The sequence below is a fragment of the Tachypleus tridentatus genome, chromosome 6, assembly GCF_004210375.1.
Source record: "Tachypleus tridentatus isolate NWPU-2018 chromosome 6, ASM421037v1, whole genome shotgun sequence".
Lineage (NCBI taxonomy): Eukaryota > Metazoa > Arthropoda > Merostomata > Xiphosura > Limulidae > Tachypleus > Tachypleus tridentatus.
In genome coordinates, this window is record NC_134830.1 from 148,933,517 (window position 1) to 148,957,793 (window position 24,277).

At 30.3% G+C, this 24,277-nt stretch overlaps 1 protein-coding gene across 3 annotated transcripts in view; it reads left to right on the plus strand.

Moving 5' to 3' along the window:
• Nucleotides 1–24,277, plus strand: part of LOC143253991 (plectin-like) — a 116,420-nt gene that overhangs the window by 13,000 nt on the left and 79,143 nt on the right. For all 3 annotated transcript variants that reach the window (XM_076508682.1, XM_076508683.1, XM_076508681.1), the window contains one exon: nt 13,717–13,809. In XM_076508682.1, coding sequence (XP_076364797.1) covers nt 13,717–13,809 — 93 coding nt within the window. The remainder of the gene's footprint in view (nt 1–13,716; nt 13,810–24,277) is intronic.

Below are 24,277 nucleotides of genomic sequence, written 5' to 3' on the forward strand. Positions count from 1 at the left end.
TTATGTTACTTACACATTCCTATAAACTCCAGTGTAGTTTAGAAAAAATGTTATGCTATTTACACATTCCTATGAATTACAGTGTGGTTAAGAAAGGATGTTATGTTACTTACACATTCCTATTAGTTCTAGTGTGGTTTAGAGAAGATGTTATGTTACTTACACATTGGTATTAGTTATAGTGTGGTTTAGAGGAGATATTATGTTATTAACACATTTCTATTGGTTCTAGTGTGGTTTAGAGGAGATGTTATGTTATTAACACATTCCTATTAGTTCTAGTGTGGTTTAGAGGAGATATTATGTTATTAATACATTCCTATTTGTTCTGGTGTGGTTTAGAGGATATGTTATGTTATTAACACATTGCTATTACTTCTAGTGTGGTTTAGAGGAGATGTTATGTTATTAGCACATTCCTATTGGTTCTAGCGTGGTTTAGAGAAGATGTTATGTCACTTACACATTCCTATTAGTTCTAGTATAGTTTAGAGGAGATGTTATGTTATTAACACATTCCTATTAGTTCTAGTGTTGTTTAGATGAGATGTTATGTTATTAACACATTTGTATTGGTTCTAGTGTGGTTTAGAGGAGATGTTATGTTACTTACACATTGCTATTGGTTCTAGTGTAGTTTAGAGGTGATGTTATGTTATTAACACATTCCTATTGGTTCTAGTGTGGTTTAGAGAAGATGTTATGTTACTTACACATTCCTATTAGTTCTAGTGTAGTTTAGAGGAGATGTTATGTTACTTATACATTCCTATTAGTTATAGTGTGTTTTAGAGGAGATGTTATGTTACTTACACATTGCTATTTGTTCTAGTGTAGTTTAGAGGAGATGTTATGTTATTAACACATTCCTATTAGTTCTAGTGTTGTTTAGATGAGATGTTATGTTATTAACACATTTGTATTGGTTCTAGTGTGGTTTAGAGGAGATGTTATGTTATTAACACATTCCTATTAGTTCTAGTATTGTTTAGACGAGATGTTATGTTATTAACACATTCCTATTAGTTCTAGTGTTGTTTAGATGAGATATTATGTTATTAACACATTCCTATTAGTTCTAGTGTTGTTTAGAGGAGATATTATGTTATTAACACATTCCTATTAGTTCTAGTATTGTTTAGATGAGATATTATGTTATTAACACATTCCTATTAGTTGTAGTGTTGTTTAGAGGAGATGTTATGTTACTTACACATTGCTATTGGTTCTAGTGTGGTTTAGAGGAGATGTTATGTTACTTACACATTGCTATTGGTTCTAGTGTAGTTTAGAGGAGATGTTATGTTATAAATACATTCCTATTAGTTCTAGTGTTGTTTAGACGAGATATTATGTTATTAACACATTCCTTTTGGTTCTAGTTTGGTTTAGAGAAGATGTTATGTTACTTAAACATTGCTATTAGTTCTAGTGTGGTTTAGAGGAGATGTTATGTTATTAACACATTCATATTAGTTCTAGTATTGTTTAGATGAGATGTTATGTTATTAACACATTGCTATTGGTTCTAGTGTAGTTTAGAAGAGATGTTATGTTATTAACACATTCCTATTAGTTCTAGTGTGGTTTAGAGGAGATATTATGTTATTAACACATTCCTATTAGTTCTATTGTAGTTTAGAGGATATGTTATGTTATTAACACATTGCTATTACTTCTAGTGTGGTTTAGAGGAGATGTTATGTTATTAACACATTTGTATTGGTTCTAGTGTGGTTTAGAGGAGATGTTATGTTACTTACACATTGCTATTGGTTCTAGTGTAGTTTAGAGGTGATGTTATGTTATTAACACATTCCTATTGGTTCTAGTGTGGTTTAGAGAAGATGTTATGTTACTTACACATTCCTATTAGTTCTAGTGTAGTTTAGAGGAGATGTTATGTTACTTACACATTCCTATTAGTTATAGTGTGTTTTAGAGGAGATGTTATGTTACTTACACATTGCTATTTGTTCTAGTGTAGTTTAGAGGAGATGTTATGTTATTAACACATTCCTATTAGTTCTAGTGTTGTTTAGATGAGATGTTATGTTATTAACACATTTGTATTGGTTCTAGTGTGGTTTAGAGGAGATGTTATGTTATTAACACATTCCTATTAGTTCTAGTATTGTTTAGACGAGATGTTATGTTATTAACACATTCCCATTAGTTGTAGTGTTGTTTAGATGAGATGTTATGTTATTAACACATTCCTATTAGTTCTAGTGTTGTTTAGAGGAGATGTTATGTTATTAACACATTCCTATTAGTTCTAGTATTGTTTAGATGAGATATTATGTTATTAACACATTCCTATTAGTTCTAGTGTTGTTTAGAGAGATGTTATGTTACTTACACATTGCTATTGGTTCTAGTGTGGTTTAGAGGAGATGTTATGTTACTTACACATTGCTATTGGTTCTAGTGTAGTTTAGAGGAGATGTTATGTTATTAACACATTCCTATTAGTTCTAGTGTTGTTTAGACGAGAAATTATGTTATTAACACATTCCTTTTGGTTCTAGTTTGGTTTAGAGAGATGTTATGTTACTTAAACACATTGCTATTAGTTCTAGTGTGGTTTAGAGGAGATGTTATGTTATTAACACATTCATATTAGTTCTAGTATTGTTTAGATGAGATGTTATGTTATTAACACATTGCTATTGGTTCTAGTGTAGTTTAGAGGAGATGTTATGTTACTTACACATTCCTATTAGTTCTATTGTAGTTTAGAGGAGATGTTATGTTATTAACACATTCCTATTAGTTCTAGTGTGGTTTAGAGGAGATGTTATGTTAGTTACACATTCCTATTAGTTCTAGTGTAGTTTAGAGGAGATGTTATGTTATTAACACATTCCTATTAGTTCTAGTATTTAGTTTAGAGGAGATGTTATGTTATTAACACATTCCTATTAGTTCTAGTGTGTTGTTTAGAGGAGATGTTATGTTATTAACACATTCCTATTAGTTCTATTGTAGTTTAGAGGAGATATTATGTTATTAACACATTCCTATTAGTTCTATGTTGTTTAGAGAAGATGTTATGTTACTAACACATTGCTATTGGTTCTATTGTGGTTTAGAGGAGATGTTATGTTACTCTACACACTATTGGTTCTGGTGTGTTTAGAGGAGATGTTATGTTATTAATACATATTAGTTCTAGTGTTGTTTAGACGAGATGTTATGTTATTAACACATTCCTATTAGTTCTAGTGTAGTTTAGAGGAGATGTTATGTTACTTACACATTGCTATTAGTTCTAGTGTGGTTTAGAGGAGATGTTATGTTATTAACACATTCATATTAGTTCTAGTATTGTTTAGATGAGATGTTATGTTATTAACACATTCCTATTGGTTCTAGTGTAGTTTAGAGGAGATGTTATGTTATTTACACATTCCTATTAGTTCTATTGTGGTTTAGAGAAGATGTTATGTTATTAACACATTCCTATTAGTTCTATTGTAGTTTAGACGAGATGTTATGTTACTTACACATTCCTATTAGTTCTAGTGTGTTTTAGAGAGATGTTATGTTACACACATTGCTATTTGTTCTAGTGTTGTTTTAGAGGAGATGTTATGTTATTAACACATTCTATTCCTATTAGTTCTAGTGTTGTTTAGATGAGATGTTATGTTATTAACACATTTAGTATTGGTTCTAGTGTTATGTTATTAACAGTTTAGAAGTTAGATTGCTATGTTATGTTATTTAACACATTCTTATTAGTTCTTTAGTGGTTTAGTTTTAGAGGAGATGTTATGTTACTTACACATTCCTATTAGTTCTAGTGTAGTTTAGAGGAGATGTTATGTTATTAACACATTCCTATTAGTTCTAGTGTGTGTTTAGAGGAGATGTTATGTTATTAACACATTCCTATTAGTTCTAGTGTTGTTTAGAGGAGATGTTATGTTATTAACACATTCCTATTAGTTCTAGTATGGTTTAGATGAGATGTTATGTTACTAACACATTCCTATTAGTTCTAGTGTTATGTTTAGAGGAGATGTTATGTTAGTTAGTTCTAGTGTGTTTAGTTTAGAGGAGATGTTATGTTAGTTAACACACATTCCTATTAGTTCTAGTGTGGTTTAGAGGAGATGTTATGTTACTTACACATTCCTATTAGTTCTATTGTAGTTTAGAGGAGATGTTATGTTATTACACATTCCTATTAGTTCTATTGTAGTTTAGAGGAGATGTTATGTTATTAACACATTCCTATTAGTTTAGTAGTTTAGACGTGCGGTTAGATATTATGTTACTTACACACATTGCTATTGGTTCTAGTGTGGTTTAGAGGAGATGTTATGTTATTAACACATTTCTATTGGTTCTAGTGTGGTTTAGACTAGATGCTATGTTATTAACACATTCCTATTAGTTCTAGTGTAGTTTAGAGGAGATGTTATGTTACTTACACATTGCTATTGGTTCTAGTGTGGTTTAGAGGAGATGTTATGTTATTAACACATTCATATTAGTTCTAGTATTGTTTAGATGACATGTTATGTTATTAACACATTCCTATTAGTTCTAGTGTGGTTTAGAGGAGATGTTATGTTACTTACACATTCCTATTAGTTCTATTGTAGTTTAGAGGAGATGTTATGTTATCAACACATTCCTATTAGTTCTATTGTAGTTTAGAGGAGATGTTATGTTATTAACACATTCCTATTAGTTCTATTGTAGTTTAGAGGAGATGTTATGTTACTTACACATTGCTATTGGTTCTAGTGTGGTTTAGAGGAGATGTTATGTTATTAACACATTCATATTAGTTCTAGTATTGTTTAGATGAGATGTTATGTTATTAACACATTCCTATTAGTTCTAGTGTGGTTTAGAGGAGATGTTATGTTACTTACACATTCCTATTAGTTCTATTGTAGTTTAGAGGAGATGTTATGTTATTAACACATTCCTACTAGTTCTGTTGTAGTTTAGAGGAGATGTTGTGTTACTTACACATTCCTATTAGTTCTATTGTAGTTTAGATGAGATGTTATGTTATTAACACATTCCTATTAGTTCTAGTGTGGTTTAGAGGAGATGTTATGTTACTTACACATTCCTATTAGTTCTATTGTAGTTTAGAGGAGATGTTATGTTATTAACACATTTGTATTGGTTCTAGTGTGGTTTAGAGGAGATGTTATGTTATTAACACATTCCTATTAGTTCTAGTATTGTTTAGACGAGATGTTATGTTATTAACACATTCCCATTAGTTGTAGTGTTGTTTAGATGAGATATTATGTTATTAACACATTACTATTAGTTCTAGTGTTGTTTAGAGGAGATATTATGTTATTAACACATTCCTATTAGTTCTAGTATTGTTTAGATGAGATATTATGTTATTAACACATTCCTATTAGTTGTAGTGTTGTTTAGAGAAGATGTTATGTTACTTACACATTGCTATTGGTTCTAGTGTGGTTTAGAGGAGATGTTATGATACTTACACATTGCTATTGGTTCTAGTGTAGTTTAGAGGAGATGTTATGTTATTAATACATTCCTATTAGTTCTAGTGTTGTTTAGACGAGAAATTATGTTATTAACACATTCCTTTTGGTTCTAGTTTGGTTTAGAGAAGATGTTATGTTACTTAAACATTGCTCTTAGTTCTAGTGTGGTTTAGAGGAGATGTTATGTTATTAACACATTCCTATTAGTTCTAGTATTGTTTAGATGACATGTTATGTTATTAACACATTCCTATTAGTTCTAGTGTGGTTTAGAGGAGATGTTGTGTTACTTACACATTCCTATTAGTTCTATTGTAGTTTAGAGGAGATGTTATGTTATTAACACATTCCTATTAGTTCTAGTGTGGTTTAGAGGAGATATTATGTTACTTATACATTCCTATTAGTTCTAGTGTGGTTTAGAGGAGATGTTATGTTACTTACACATTCCTATTAGTTCTATTGTAGTTTAGAGGAGATGTTATGTTACTTACACTCTCCTATTAGTTCTATTGTAGTTTAGAGGAGATGTTATGTTATTAACACATTCCTATTAGTTCTATTGTAGTTTAGACGAGATATTATGTTACTTACACATTGCTATTGGTTCTAGTGTGGTTTAGAGGGGATGTTATGTTATTAACACATTCCTATTGGTTCTAGTGTGGTTTAGACTAGATGCTATGTTATTAACACATTCCTATTAGTTCTAGTGTAGTTTAGAGGAGATGTTATGTTACTTACACATTGCTATTGGTTCTAGTGTGGTTTAGAGGAGATGTTATGTTAGTAACACATTCATATTAGTTCTAGTATTGTTTAGATGACATGTTATGTTATTAACACATTCCTATTAGTTCTAGTGTGGTTTAGAGGAGATGTTATGTTACTTACACATTCCTATTAGTTCTATTGTAGTTTAGAGGAGATGTTATGTTATCAACACATTCCTGTTAGTTCTATTGTAGTTTAGAGGAGATGTTATGTTATTAACACATTCCTATTAGTTCTATTGTAGTTTAGAGGAGATGTTATGTTACTTACACATTGCTATTGGTTCTAGTGTGGTTTAGAGGAGATGTTATGTTATTAACACATTCATATTAGTTCTAGTATTGTTTAGATGACATGTTATGTTATTAACACATTCCTATTAGTTCTAGTGTGGTTTAGAGGAGATGTTATGTTACTTACACATTCCTATTAGTTCTATTGTAGTTTAGAGGAGATGTTATGTTATTAACACATTCCTACTAGTTCTGTTGTAGTTTAGAGGAGATGTTGTGTTACTTACACATTCCTATTAGTTCTATTGTAGTTTAGATGAGATGTTATGTTATTAACACATTCCTATTAGTTCTAGTGTGGTTTAGAGGAGATGTTATGTTACTTACACATTCCTATTAGTTCTATTGTAGTTTAGAGGAGATGTTATGTTATTAACACATTTGTATTGGTTCTAGTGTGGTTTAGAGGAGATGTTATGTTATTAACACATTCCTATTAGTTCTAGTATTGTTTAGACGAGATGTTATGTTATTAACACATTCCCATTAGTTGTAGTGTTGTTTAGATGAGATATTATGTTATTAACACATTCCTATTAGTTCTAGTGTTGTTTAGATGAGATATTATGTTATTAACACATTCCTATTAGTTGTAGTGTTGTTTAGAGAAGATGTTATGTTACTTACACATTGCTATTGGTTCTAGTTTGGTTTAGAGGAGATGTTATGTTACTTACACATTGCTATTGGTTCTAGTGTAGTTTAGAGGAGATGTTATGTTATTAATACATTCCTATTAGTTCTAGTGTTGTTTAGACGAGAAATTATGTTATTAACACATTCCTTTTGGTTCTAGTTTGGTTTAGAGAAGATGTTATGTTACTTAAACATTGCTCTTAGTTCTAGTGTGGTTTAGAGGAGATGTTATGTTATTAACACATTCATATTAGTTCTAGTATTGTTTAGATGAGATGTTATGTTATTAACACATTGCTATTGGTTCTAGTGTAGTTTAGAAGAGATGTTATGTTACTTACACTCTCCTATTAGTTCTATTGTAGTTTAGAGGAGATGTTATGTTATTAACACATTCCTATTAGTTCTATTGTAGTTTAGACGAGATATTATGTTACTTACACATTGCTATTGGTTCTAGTGTGGTTTAGAGGAGATGTTATGTTATTAACACATTCATATTAGTTCTAGTATTGTTTAGATGAGATGTTATGTTATTAACACATTGCTATTAGTTCTAGTGTAGTTTAGAAGAGATGTTATGTTATTAACACATTGCTATTGGTTCTAGTGTAGTTTAGAAGAGATATTATGTTATTAACACATTCTTATTAGTTCTAGAGTGGTTTAGAGAAGATGTTATGTTACTTACACATTCCTATTAGTTCTAGTGTAGTTTAGAGGAGATGTTATGTTATTAACACATTCCTATTAGTTCTAGTGTGGTTTAGAGGAGATGTTATGTTACTTACACATTCCTATTAGTTCTATTGTAGTTTAGAGGAGATGTTATGTTATTAACACATTCCTATTAGTTCTAGTATTGTTTAGATGACATGTTATGTTATTAACACATTCCTATTAGTTCTAGTGGGGTTTAGAGGAGATGTTGTGTTACTTACACATTCCTATTAGTTCTATTGTAGTTTAGAGGAGATGTTATGTTATTAACACATTCCTATTAGTTCTAGTGTGGTTTAGAGGAGATATTATGTTACTTATACATTCCTATTAGTTCTAGTGTGGTTTAGAGGAGATGTTATGTTACTTACACATTCCTATTAGTTCTATTGTAGCTTAGAGGAGATGTTATGTTATTAACACATTCCTATTAGTTCTATTGTAGTTTAGAGGAGATGTTATGTTACTTACACTCTCCTATTAGTTCTATTGTAGTTTAGAGGAGATGTTATGTTATTAACACATTCCTATTAGTTCTATTGTAGTTTAGACGAGATATTATGTTACTTACACATTGCTATTGGTTCTAGTGTGGTTTAGAGGGGATGTTATGTTATTAACACATTCCTATTGGTTCTAGTGTGGTTTAGACTAGATGCTATGTTATTAACACATTCCTATTAGTTCTAGTGTAGTTTAGAGGAGATGTTATGTTACTTACACATTGCTATTGGTTCTAGTGTGGTTTAGAGGAGATGTTATGTTATTAACACATTCATATTAGTTCTAGTATTGTTTAGATGACATGTTATGTTATTAACACATTCCTATTAGTTCTAGTGTGGTTTAGAGGAGATGTTATGTTACTTACACATTCCTATTAGTTCTATTGTAGTTTAGAGGAGATGTTATGTTATCAACACATTCCTGTTAGTTCTATTGTAGTTTAGAGGAGATGTTATGTTATTAACACATTCCTATTAGTTCTATTGTAGTTTAGAGGAGATGTTATGTTACTTACACATTGCTATTGGTTCTAGTGTGGTTTAGAGGAGATGTTATGTTATTAACACATTCATATTAGTTCTAGTATTGTTTAGATGACATGTTATGTTATTAACACATTCCTATTAGTTCTAGTGTGGTTTAGAGGAGATGTTATGTTACTTACACATTCCTATTAGTTCTATTGTAGTTTAGAGGAGATGTTATGTTATTAACACATTCCTACTAGTTCTGTTGTAGTTTAGAGGAGATGTTGTGTTACTTACACATTCCTATTAGTTCTATTGTAGTTTAGATGAGATATTATGTTATTAACACATTCCTATTAGTTCTAGTGTGGTTTAGAGGAGATGTTATGTTACTTACACATTCCTATTAGTTCTATTGTAGTTTAGAGGAGATGTTATGTTATCAACACATTCCTATTAGTTCTATTGTAGTTTAGAGGAGATGTTATGTTATTAACACATTCCTATTAGTTCTATTGTAGTTTAGAGGAGATGTTATGTTACTTACAATCTTCTATTAGTTCTATTGTAGTTTAGAGGAGATGTTATGTTATTAACACATTCCTATTAGTTCTATTGTAGTTTAGACGAGATATTATGTTACTTACACATTGCTATTGGTTCTAGTGTGGTTTAGACTAGATGCTATATTATTAACACATTCCTATTAGTTCTATTGTAGTTTAGACGAGATATTATGTTACTTACACATTGCTATTGGTTCTAGTGTAGTTTAGAAGAGATATTATGTTATTAACACATTCTTATTAGTTCTAGAGTGGTTTAGAGAAGATGTTATGTTACTTACACATTCCTATTAGTTCTAGTGTAGTTTAGAGGAGATGTTATGTTACTTACACATTGCTATTGGTTCTAGTGTGGTTTAGAGGAGATGTTATGTTATTAACACATTCATATTAGTTCTAGTATTGTTTAGATGATATGTTATGTTATTAACACATTCCTATTAGTTCTAGTGTTGTTTAGAGGAGATGTTATGTTACTTACACATTGCTATTGGTTCTAGTGTGGTTTAGAGGGGATGTTATGTTATTAACACATTCCTATTGGTTCTAGTGTGGTTTAGAGGAGATGTTATGTTATTAACACATTCCTACTAGTTCTGTTGTAGTTTAGAGGAGATGTTGTGTTACTTACACATTCCTATTAGTTCTATTGTAGTTTAGATGAGATGTTATGTTATTAACACATTCCTATTAGTTCTAGTGTGGTTTAGAGGAGATGTTATGTTACTTACACATTCCTATTAGTTCTATTGTAGTTTAGAGGAGATGTTATGTTATCAACACATTCCTATTAGTTCTATTGTAGTTTAGAGGAGATGTTATGTTATTAACACATTCATGTTAGTTCTAGTATTGTTTAGATGACATGTTATGTTATTAACACATTCCTATTAGTTCTATTGTAGTTTAGAGGAGATGTTATGTTATTAACACATTCCTACTAGTTCTGTTGTAGTTTAGAGGAGATGTTGTGTTACTTACACATTCCTATTAGTTCTATTGTAGTTTAGAGGAGATGTTATGTTATTAACACATTCCTATTAGTTCTAGTGTGGTTTAGAGGAGATGTTATGTTACTTACACATTCCTATTAGTTCTATTGTAGTTTAGAGGAGATATTATGTTATCAACACATTCCTATTAGTTCTATTGTAGTTTAGAGGAGATGTTATGTTATTAACACATTCCTATTAGTTCTATTGTAGTTTAGAGGAGATGTTATGTTACTTACACTCTCCTATTAGTTCTATTGTAGTTTAGAGGAGATGTTATGTTATTAACACATTCCTATTAGTTCTATTGTAGTTTAGACGAGATATTATGTTACTTACACATTGCTATTGGTTCTAGTGTGGTTTAGAGGGGCTGTTATGTTATTAACACATTCCTATTGGTTCTAGTGTGGTTTAGGCTTGATGCTATGTTATTAACACATTCCTATTAGTTCTATTGTAGTTTAGACGAGATATTATGTTATTAACACATTTTTATTAGTTCTAGAGTGGTTTAGAGAAGATGTTATGTTACTTACACATTCCTATTAGTTCTAGTGTAGTTTAGAGGAGATGTTATGTTACTTACACATTGCTATTGGTTCTAGTGTGGTTTAGAGGAGATGTTATGTTATTAACACATTCATATTAGTTCTAGTATTGTTTAGATGACATGTTATGTTATTAACACATTCCTATTAGTTCTAGTGTGGTTTAGAGGAGATGTTATGTTACTTACACATTCCTGTTAGTTCTATTGTAGTTTAGAGGAGATGTTATGTTACTTACACATTGCTATTGGTTCTAGTGTGGTTTAGAGGAGATGTTATGTTATTAACACATTCATATTAGTTCTAGTATTGTTTAGATGACATGTTATGCTATTAACACATTCCTATTAGTTCTAGTGTGGTTTAGAGGAGATGTTATGTTACTTACACATTCCTATTAGTTCTATTGTAGTTTAGAGGAGATGTTATGTTATCAACACATTCCTGTTAGTTCTATTGTAGTTTAGAGGAGATGTTATGTTATTAACACATTCATATTAGTTCTAGTGTGGTTTAGAGGAGATGTTATGTTATTAACACATTCTTATTAGTTCTAGAGTGGTTTAGAGAAGATGTTATGTTACTTACACATTCCTATTAGTTCTAGTGTAGTTTAGAGGAGATGTTATGTTACTTACACATTGCTTTTGGTTCTAGTGTGGTTTAGAGGAGATGTTATGTTATTAACACATTCATATTAGTTCTAGTGTGGTTTAGAGGAGATGTTATGTTATTAACACATTCATATTAGTTCTAGTATTGTTTAGATGACATGTTATGTTATTAACACATTCCTATTAGTTCTAGTGTAGTTTAGAGGAGATGTTATGTTACTTACACATTGCTATTGGTTCTAGTGTGGTTTAGAGGGGATGTTATGTTATTAACACATTCCTATTGGTTCTAGTGTGGTTTAGAGGAGATGTTATGTTATTAACACATTCCTACTAGTTCTGTTGTAGTTTAGAGGAGATGTTGTGTTATTAACACATTCCTATTAGTTCTATTGTAGTTTAGATGAGATGTTATGTTATTAACACATTCCTATTAGTTCTAGTGTGGTTTAGAGGAGATGTTATGTTACTTACACATTCCTATTAGTTCTATTGTAGTTTAGAGGAGATGTTATGTTATCAACACATTCCTATTAGTTCTATTGTAGTTTAGAGGAGATGTTATGTTATTAACACATTCTTATTAGTTCTATTGTAGTTTAGAGGAGATGTTATGTTACTTACACATTGCTATTGGTTTTAGTGTGGTTTAGAGGAGATGTTATGTTATTAACACATTCATATTAGTTCTAGTATTGTTTAGATGACATGTTATGTTATTAACACATTCCTATTAGTTCTAGTGTAGTTTAGAGGAGATGTTATGTTACTTACACATTGCTATTGGTTCTAGTGTGGTTTAGAGGAGATGTTATGTTATTAACACATTCATATTAGTTCTAGTATTGTTTAGATGACATGTTATGTTATTAACACATTCCTATTAGTTCTAGTGTTGTTTAGAGGAGATGTTATGTTACTTACACATTGCTGTTGGTTCTAGTGTGGTTTAGAGGGGATGTTATGTTATTTATACGTTTTTGATAATAATGTTATTAGTTAATTGATTGATTACTTGTATGTCACAATCTCGATACCCAAACCTAAGAAAACCTCTGAATTTCAGTTTCTACCAGAATATTTATTCGCCATGTATTAGGGTCAGTAAAGGTTAAAATCAATCTAGAAATGAAATTAAAATGCCCTTTAATTTCATTAGAAGTCGTTTTTATTTCTCATAAACTATCATGATCGCTTAGAATGTAAATTGGTTAGGTTCTGAAAGTTAGATATGTGTAACAAAATTAGATGTCTATATTAAAGCGTAATGTGGCCCCAAAACACAAAGTTATGTTGTGTTTAAATATTTCACTATTTTCGGTAAATCATATTTCCAGATTTCTGTTGACATATTTTTCTTATGTTACACTACTATGAGATGAAAATTTGATAATCTTAATAAATATGAAGTAATGATATTGGAATGACACTAGTGAATAAACCAGAACAACTGAAATATTTTATGGGTGCTTTATTTGGTTTTTGTTTCCGCCATGTTGGATTATGCACTGAGCGTAGGATTGTTAATAGTATAAATACTGAAAGATATTTTTGAATGGCTTCATCTATAATTACCTGACGTTGCAATCGGATTACATGTACTCAAAGTACTTTTAAAAGATGTTAGGCCTCTTGGTTTTCAAATATTGTTTTGGCTTTTGTCATTTAGACATCACATTTGAAAACATTCAGATGCGATTTTATTAACCCTTGAAGACTTTGTAGGACAATATTAAATCGTTTGGTTTTATATTGTTATTAATGTTTTCACTGTTACATTTACTATTGTTGTAAGAATTATTTTAGAATTTTGTAATGCTTATTTGTGTATAAAAGACATGTTAATGCTTTCAATAAACGATATTTTAAAATTAAAAGCAAAATAACAAATTTGTTTGTATATTATTAACCATTAATAGTTTAAATTGTGAATTCTTACTAATGTTAAAGCTGTTACGCTAATTGATTGTTGTAATAATATTATTTATTTATTTTTAATCATATATTGTTACTAACCTGTTACACAAATTATTCTTTTTTCTGGCAAGAATAATTTGCTGATGTAGCATTTCGTAATGTCTGTGTCTTGTTTCTACAGATAAAACTAGTAAATATCAGAGCAGACGACATCGTCGATGCCAACCCCAAACTTACATTAGGCCTAATCTGGACGATTATTTTACACTTCCAGGTAAGTCCCGCGAAATTATTTTCCGTTACTTATTTCGAGATACGTGAGTTTGATAATTTAATACTGAGGTTTATTCTGAACTCTGTACTCAGTAGTTTCATAAGTATCTGATTATTTAATCACCGAAGAATGAATGCTATTCTTAGTGTTCTCGTTTGTTGAGTTTACGTACCGCGCATGTAAGTACTGAAGTTTTTTTATTTCTTTGATAACATCGTTTTTTTGTTTGTTTGTTTTTGCCAGGTAAAAATGATATGACCTAGTGTAGTTGAATTCAGCTACAATGTCATGTGCTTTTAAAGATAGTTTTGTAATGATAAATAACTAGATAAATGCTAAGCCTTTTTCCCCTTCCTTATCAACCACTCCAGAAGGAGAAGAGGCTATTAATGGTGGGTTAAGTACATATGCTAAAGCCATAAAAAACCCAACAAGAAATGAATGTCAGGATTTGAAACAAGGTCAAACTGAATGACGTGGAACCCAGTCAAATCTGGAGACGACTTGAATGAGCAGTGAAGGAAACTTTATCACAAATTTAACATGGTAACAAATGTAGAACATATCGACGAAACCTGGTGGTGCCAGATCTTGTCGAAACGTTCGACGTTTGTTACTATGTTAAATTTGTAATAAATGTTTCTTTATTACCCAATCAAACCGTTACGGACTTTTAGGTTAACAGTTTTATAGCCAGCCTGCTGAACATTTTAGGTGGTCAGACTTGTGTGAAATCAGATCAAGCACGAGAAATGTCGTTCTTATCGTCAGCTTGCTAAATAACATAATAACGAGAAAAATAGACTGTTTAAAACAAGGGGAATTATTTACTAACATTCTTGAACCAAACGTTCCTAGTTTTGTCTTTAGTTACATTAAATGTATAATGAAATTATGTGGATTTGGCTAGACTAGCATTTAAAAAGATTGGAATATCTGAAACAAACAAACTTCGAAGGATGGACTAGGTGTGGTTAGCGAACTCGAACTATGAATCCAAGGGTTCCTGGTTCACGCCCCTTCGCTGCATCATTGTGTTTTACACTTTGGGGCTGTGTGTACCCTATAGCATGCCAGTCAGTCTTACAGATCACGAGTAGTGGCAGTAGCCCAAAAGTTGGTGGTGGGTGCTGTTGACTGGCTGTATCCCTCCAGCCTGTCGATTCTATGTTAAGTACGGATGTTCGAAAATTTGTTTTGCTCGAAAATTCTAAAATAAAGACTAAATAAGATGCAATTTGTGAGCGAAACATTATTTTTTAAGAACGGTTATTCTTTCTTGAATTTCGCCCAGAGCTCCACGTGGCCTGTACTCTAGCTGCCCCTAATTCAGAAGTAATAGACCGAGCCTGCGTCTCGTATAACATGTATATACTATGTATACTTTAGGTATACCAGCCGATTTCCGTGGCGACAGTGCATTAAATCCGCGTGTGACGTTTTCATGACGCCATAGTAATACCCTGAAAATGGAGAAGAATAAAGTTCTCCATAACAGAAAACGGAGACGAAACAGGAAAATTGTAACCCCTATTGCAAATATATATATATACACAGGATAAAAATTTCGCGAAGTTGAGGGTTGCATATTGCGTAATAAAACGTTTTTTCCATTATCATCTAAGCAAGAGTTCTATTATAGTAGGATACTATACATATTGCTTCCTCATACCAATTGTTACCATATTACTTAATAATATTTGTTAAACAGGTTTTGAAAATCCTTTATTTTAAACTTGTAATTTCAGATATTTTACAAACCTGCTGAAACTCACGTCTTAAGTTTTATATATATTAATCGTTTTAAAAACAGTTAATGGAAATAACAGCAGATAATCTGCCATAAAACTAACAGAGATACAAGATTTCCCTTTTATTTATGTTTTATCAACACTGATATTATTTTAAGATTAGTCTGCCAGACTAACTGGCGAAAACGTACGTTAACTTCTAATCAGAGCAAGCATCGAACTTTGGACGAAACTGGAAATCGGTATAGCTAATTAAATACACGTTTCTTACATTTATATAGATAATATATCTTCATTATTTACATACTCAAACCGTTACAGATAATATATCTTCATTATTTACATACCCAAACCGTTACAGATAATATATCTTCATTATTTAGATACTCAAACCGTTACAGATAATATATCTTCATTGTTTACATACCCAAACCGTTACAGATAATATATCTTCATTGTTTACATACCCAAACCGTTACAGATAATATATCTTCATTGTTTACATACCCAAACCGTTACAGATAATATATCTTCATTGTTTACATACCCAAACCGTTACAGATAATATATCTTCATTGTTTACATACCCAAACCGTTACAGATAATATATCTTCATTGTTTACATACCCAAACCGTTACAGATAATATATCTTCATTGTTTACATACTCAAACCGTTACAGATAATATATCTTCATTGTTTACATACCCAAACCGTTACAGATAATATATCTTCATTATTTACATACCCAAACCGTTACAGATAATATATCTTCATTATTTACATACCCAAACCGTTACAGATAATATATCTTCATTATTTACCTACTCAAACCGTTACAGATAATATATCTTCATTATTTACATACTCAAACCGTTACAGATAATATATCTTCATTATTTAGATACCCAAACCGTTACAGATAATATATCTTCATTCTTTACATACCCAAACCGTTACAGATAATATATCTTCATTATTTACGTATCCAAACCGTTACAGATAATATATCTTCATTATTTACCTACTCAAACCGTTACAGATAATATATCTTCATTCTTTACATACCCAAACCGTTACAGATAATATATCTTCATTATTTAGATACCCAAACCGTTACAGATAATATATCTTCATTATTTAGATACCCAAACCGTTACAGATAATATATCTTCATTGTTTACATACCCAAACCGTTACAGATAATATATCTTCATTGTTTACATACCCAAACCGTTACAGATAATATATCTTCATTGTTTACATACCCAAACCGTTACAGATAATATATCTTCATTATTTAGATACCCAAACCGTTACAGATAATATATCTTCATTATTTAAATACTCAAACAGTTACAGATAATATATCTTCATTATTTACATACTCAAACCGTTACAGATAATATATCTTCATTATTTAAATACTCAAACCGTTACAGATAATATATCTTCATTATTTACATACTCAAACCGTTACAGATAATATATCTTCATTATTTAAATACTCAAACCGTTACAGATAATATATCTTCATTATTTAAATACTCAAACCGTTACAGATAATATATCTTCATTATTTACCTACTCAAACCGTTACAGATAATATATCTTCATTGTTTACATACCCAAACCGTTACAGATAATATATCTTCATTATTTAGATACCCAAACCGTTACAGATAATATATCTTCATTATTTACATACCCAAACCGTTACAGATAATATATCTTCATTATTTACGTATCCAAACCGTTACAGATAATATATCTTCATTGTTTACATACCCAAACCGTTACAGATAATATATCTTCATTGTTTACATACCCAAACCGTTACAGATAATATATCTTCATTGTTTACATACTCAAACCGTTACAGATAATATATCTTCATTGTTTACATACCCAAACCGTTACAGATAATATATCTTCATTATTTACATACCCAAACCGTTACAGATAATATATCTTCATTATTTACATACCCAAACCGTTACAGATAATATATCTTCATTATTTACCTACTCAAACCGTTACAGATAATATATCTTCATTATTTACATACTCAAACCGTTACAGATAATATATCTTCATTATTTAGATACCCAAACCGTTACAGATAATATATCTTCATTCTTTACATACCCAAACCGTTACAGATAATATATCTTCATTATTTACGTATCCAAACCGTTACAGATAATATATCTTCATTATTTACCTACTCAAACCGTTACAGATAATATATCTTCATTCTTTACATACCCAAACCGTTACAGATAATATATCTTCATTATTTAGATACCCAAACCGTTACAGATAATATATCTTCATTATTTAGATACCCAAACCGTTACAGATAATATATCTTCATTGTTTACATACCCAAACCGTTACAGATAATATATCTTCATTGTTTACATACCCAAACTGTTACAGATAATATATCTTCATTGTTTACATACCCAAACCGTTACAGATAATATATCTTCATTATTTAGATACCCAAACCGTTACAGATAATATATCTTCATTATTTAAATACTCAAACAGTTACAGATAATATATCTTCATTATTTACATACTCAAACCGTTACAGATAATATATCTTCATTATTTAAATACTCAAACCGTTACAGATAATATATCTTCATTATTTACATACTCAAACCGTTACAGATAATATATCTTCATTATTTAAATACTCAAACCGTTACAGATAATATATCTTCATTATTTAAATACTCAAACCGTTACAGATAATATATCTTCATTATTTACCTACTCAAACCGTTACAGATAATATATCTTCATTGTTTACATACCCAAACCGTTACAGATAATATATCTTCATTATTTAGATACCCAAACCGTTACAGATAATATATCTTCATTATTTACATACCCAAACCGTTACAGATAATATATCTTCATTATTTACGTATCCAAACCGTTACAGATAATATATCTTCATTATTTACATACTCAAACCGTTACAGATAATATATCTTCATTATTTAGATATCCAAACCGTTACAGATAATATATCTTCATTCTTTACATACCCAAACCGTTACAGATAATATATCTTCATTATTTAGATACCCAAACCGTTACAGATAATATATCTTCATTTTTTACATACCCAAACCGTTACAGATAATATATCTTCATTATTTAGATACCCAAACCGTTACAGATAATATATCTTCATTATTTACCTACTCAAACCGTCACAGATAATTTATCGTCCTTATTTAGATACCCAAACCGTTACAGATAATATATCTTCATTATTTAGATACCCAAACCGTTACAGATAATATATCTTCATTATTTAGATACCCAAACCGTTACAGATAATATATCTTCATTATTTAAATACCCAAACCGTTACATATAATATATCTTCATTATTTAGATACCCAAACCGTTACAGATAATATATCTTCATTATTTAGATACCCAAACCGTTACAGATAATATATCTCCATTATTTACATACTCAAACCGTTACAGATAATATATCTTCATTATTTAAATACTCAAACCGTTACAGATAATATATCTTCATTATTTAAATACTCAAACCGTTACAGATAATATATCTTCATTATTTAAATACTCAAACCGTTACAGATAATATATCTTCATTATTTAGATACCCAAACCGTTACAGATAATATATCTTCATTATTTAAATACTCAAACCGTTACAGATAATTTATCTTCCTTATTTAGATACCCAAACCGTTACAGATAATATATCTTCATTATTTAGATACCCAAACCGTTACAGATAATATATCTTCATTATTTAAATACTCAAACCGTTACAGATAATATATCTTCATTATTTAAATACTCAAACCGTTACAGATAATATATCTTCCTTATTTACATACTCAAACCGTCACAGATAATTTATCTTCCCTATTTAGATACCCAAACCGTTACAGATAATATATCTTCATTATTTAGATACCCAAACCGTTACAGATAATATATCTTCATTATTTAGATACCCAAACCGTTACAGATAATATATCTTCATTATTTAAATACTCAAACTGTTACAGATAATATATCTTCATTATTTAAATACTCAAACCGTTACAGATAATATATCTTCATTATTTAAATACTCAAACCGTTACAGATAATATATCTTCATTATTTAGATACCCAAACCGTTACAGATAATATATCTTCATTATTTAGATACCCAAACCGTTACAGATAATATATCTTCATTATTTACATACTCAAACCGTTACAGATAATATATCTTCATTATTTAAATACTCAAACCGTTACAGATAATATATCTTCATTATTTAAATACTCAAACCGTTACAGATAATATATCTTCCTTATTTACATACTCAAACCGTCACAGATAATTTATCTTCCTTATTTAGATACCCAAACCGTTACAGATAATATATCTTCATTATTTAGATACCCAAACCGTTACAGATAATATATCTTCATTATTTAGATACCCAAACCGTTACAGATAATATATCTTCATTATTTAGATACCCAAACCGTTACAGATAATATATCTTCATTATTTAGATACCCAAACCGTTACAGATAATATATCTTCATTATTTAGATACCGAAACCGTTACAGATAATATATCTTCATTATTTACATACTCAAACCGTTACAGATAATATATCTTCATTATTTAAATACTCAAACCGTTACAGATAATATATCTTCATTATTTAAATACTCAAACCGTTACAGATAATATATCTTCCTTATTTACATACTCAAACCGTCACAGATAATTTATCTTCCTTATTTAGATACCCAAACCGTTACAGATAATATATCTTCATTATTTAGATACCCAAACCGTTACAGATAATATATCTTCATTATTTAGATACCCAAACCGTTACAGATAATATATCTTCATTATTTAGATACCCAAACCGTTACAGATAATATATCTTCATTATTTAGATACCCAAACCGTTACAGATAATATATCTTCATTATTTAGATACCGAAACCGTTACAGATAATATATCTTCATTATTTACATACTCAAACCGTTACAGATAATATATCTTCATTATTTAAATACCCAAACCGTTACAGATAATATATCTTCATTATTTAGATACCCAAACCGTTACAGATAATATATCTTCATTATTTAAATACCCAAACCGTTACAGATAATATATCTTCATTATTTAGATACCCAAACCGTTACAGATAATATATCTTCATTATTTAGATACCCAAACCGTTACAGATAATATATCTTCATTATTTAAATACCCAAACCGTTACAGATAATATATCTTCATTATTTAGATACCCAAACCGTTACAGATAATATATCTTCATTATTTAAATACTCAAACCGTTACCAATATTTCCGGCCTGTTTTTAGGCCTCATTTTACATTTGTTTTTATTTAACCTTTTTGGGAACATAAAATTTAGGTTTTGTATTATATTATTTCATTTTTAACTGTTGTTAAACGAAATTTTAGTAAATAAGATGTATGTAAAAATTTGTTATTGATTCTTGAAAGAAGCTGTTACGTCACTATATGGTAAATACGAATGAAGTGCTAACTGAGGGGACACAACCCACGCCATCTTTGAACCATCGATTCTTAGTTATACGTTATATTAAAGGTTTGGTAATTGGAATAATTTATTTTCAGATAAGAGTACACCACAAATTGAACCTTTTTTATTTTAAATACGTCTGTCTCTTTGTTACTTTCTTCCAAACTATTAAATCATTAATTACTCGTGAATACTTTACAACATAAAATAGTGGAAGTAATTACAATTATTCTTCTGATTGAACACTGCTTTCTTATTAGAATTTTTTGCACTTTTTAAAAGCGTAATTCCATTATCAATACTTTGTTTTTTCACCACTAGATGGCAGGGTAAAACTTTTGTTAACCAATGACCGAATTATTTTATACGTGTGCCACATGCATACAGATATATCAAACAGTTCGTCTGCTATATTATATCAAATAATATATTAGGCACAATGCCATAATATTATTCGTGCGCATAAATTAATTTAGGTTACTATGAGGTGAATTAAAAAGAACTAAAAAAAACACAGATCTTATAACGTTCGAACTGGTTTTAAAGGAAATACATATTTTTGTTTCACTAATCATATATTTGACAACTCCTCAAGAAATGGCTTCAAATAACTGTTCATTGTGGACTGTCAGTGGCTGTAGTGTTTTGAATGTATATTTTTAAACTACAGTTCAAGTGCTAGTATATTTTATTCAATAAAGATAATCGTCGCAGTTTTCGTACTCGGAATTTATCGCCACGCCTAATGAGATCACATAGTAGTTCCTGTTGTTAGTTTACAAACACTTGAGATTGCAGCTATTAAAATAGGTGTTGGCTTCACTCAGGGACGTGGATGACGTACTGGTACATGTAGAACTATATTGTTTAACATATTCCCAAAGACGCGTTAGCTCAAACGTTTCTTTGTATCGCACCTAAGCAACGGCCTTTGTGTCGATATAACTCGAACACTGGACACACTTTGTTGAGAAATTTTAAAGAATTGTTTTAAAAGAACTTTCAACAAAGTTATCTGTGTCTTACGCATTTAGATTTGGGTTTCCATGGTTTGTTAGAATTAGATTTATGATTGTTATGGTTTGAGCGAACTGTCTCAATTTGTTACACGAGACTTGTCAAAGACACGAACACTAGAAATAATTTTGTGTTGTTAAAGTGATCCACCTGTGACTCTGCCGTTAACTTTATTGCTTATAACGCTAACATTCGAGGTTTGATCCTTGCGATAATACAGCTCAGGTAGACCTTCTTCGAAGGTGACCGAAGAAGGTCGAAACGTTGTTCGTTCCTCTATATTAAAAAAAAAGTTCTCAACCCAAACGAGCCGTTTTTACATATATATTTTTCTCTACAAGCGGGTTTTCTCGACATCACTAAGTTCTGTAGGTTATTTATACGTTCAACCACTGGTCGTCATTCATATTTTTATGGTTGTGTAAAAAACATCACACAACCTCCAATTTGCCCCTGCTGTTTTCCTGAAACTTAGAGTTATTTGTTTTTACTTTGCTGTTGAGAATTGGTGAAGAGAAAGACAACAAGGTTCGTGTTGAGTCAGACCGGTTACTTGACCAATAGGCGAGTTGATGGGTGGTCTAGTCTCTGCCGCCTGTTTCCTGTTGGTTCATATCTATACGTTTACCTCCAATCAAATCATTGTCAACGATTTGAAATACATAATTACTGAACTAGGAGAGAAAATATATCCAAATGATGATTACTCGTCACATTTCACTGTTTATACAGTCTGTAAAAGTTCCCCCACACCATCAGTAGCAGTTACAAATATATAACCACAACTAATAGAATAAGTGAGTACTGCCAAAATATAGAATTAATATAACATAACAACAACCCAACTAGTGACTTTCACAAAATTAACAAAATACAAAAAAGAACAGAACACTTCTTCAGACTGCTACATCCGATAAATTTCTCGGGTTAACATTTTATTCAAAACTAACCTGGATAAACCACTTAAATAATATTAGAACCCAAATATGGCGAAGAACAAACTATAGTAGTAGTCTAACTGGTAAAAACAATGGAGCAACAGCCGACAACATATTAAAAATCTACAAAACATACATCCAACCTGTAAATAAACATACAGCCCCAGCATTGGTAGACGTAACAAAAAATAGTAAAAACCAAATTACAAAGAACACAAACCACATTACTTACAACAGTCTCCAGAAACTACTTCTCCTGATTTTATACACAAATATTGAAACACAGAAACTGTAACAGATAGACTACATTAAATTATTTCGATAAAAATTGTTGAAAAACTGACTTATTATGTGAACTAGACAAACACGGCATACATAATAAAGGTAATGCTGAGCACTTTTCTCCAGTGAATATATGTACAAGAAATAAAAATAGGCCACCAACGTAGTGAACTAAAGTCCACATTAGTTTTAGACTTAATTAAAAATCATTGTAGGTTATTTATGTAAATGTTCTTGGTTTAAGTCCATAACTACTGAAAGTGTAAAAGATTACGGAACGTTTGAGAGAAGTGATAGCTTTACATAAATGTATATCAAGATAATACATGAAACATGCCCTGAGAGGGGCCTAAGTTAGTGCGGGTTACTCATGCATTATTTATAAATACATTTATCAGAAGCTGTACTAGAGATCAGGTGAACCTGACCCTTCGAGTCTTTATACTGACAAAGATAGCAAGAGAAATTGTTTATGTGAACGATTATATCAGATACAAGCTAACCATACTGACGAGTTGTTTAACATATAGTACAAATAAGTTGTTTAACAGATAGCAGCGACGAGCTGTTTCATTAATACACAGTTGTGGTTTGTTGTTTAACAGACAGTAATGGTAAGTTATTTACCACACAGTAGTGACGAGCTGTTTAATTAATACACAGTTGTGGTTTGTTGTTTAACAGACAGTAATGGTAAGTTGTTTACCACACAGTAGTGACGAGCTGTTTAATTAATACACAGTTGTGGTTTGTTGTTTACCACACAGTAGTGACGAGCTGTTTAATTAATACACAGTTGTGGTTTGTTGTTTACCACACAGTAGTGACGAGCTGTTTAATTAATACACAGTTGTGGTTTGTTGTTTACCACACA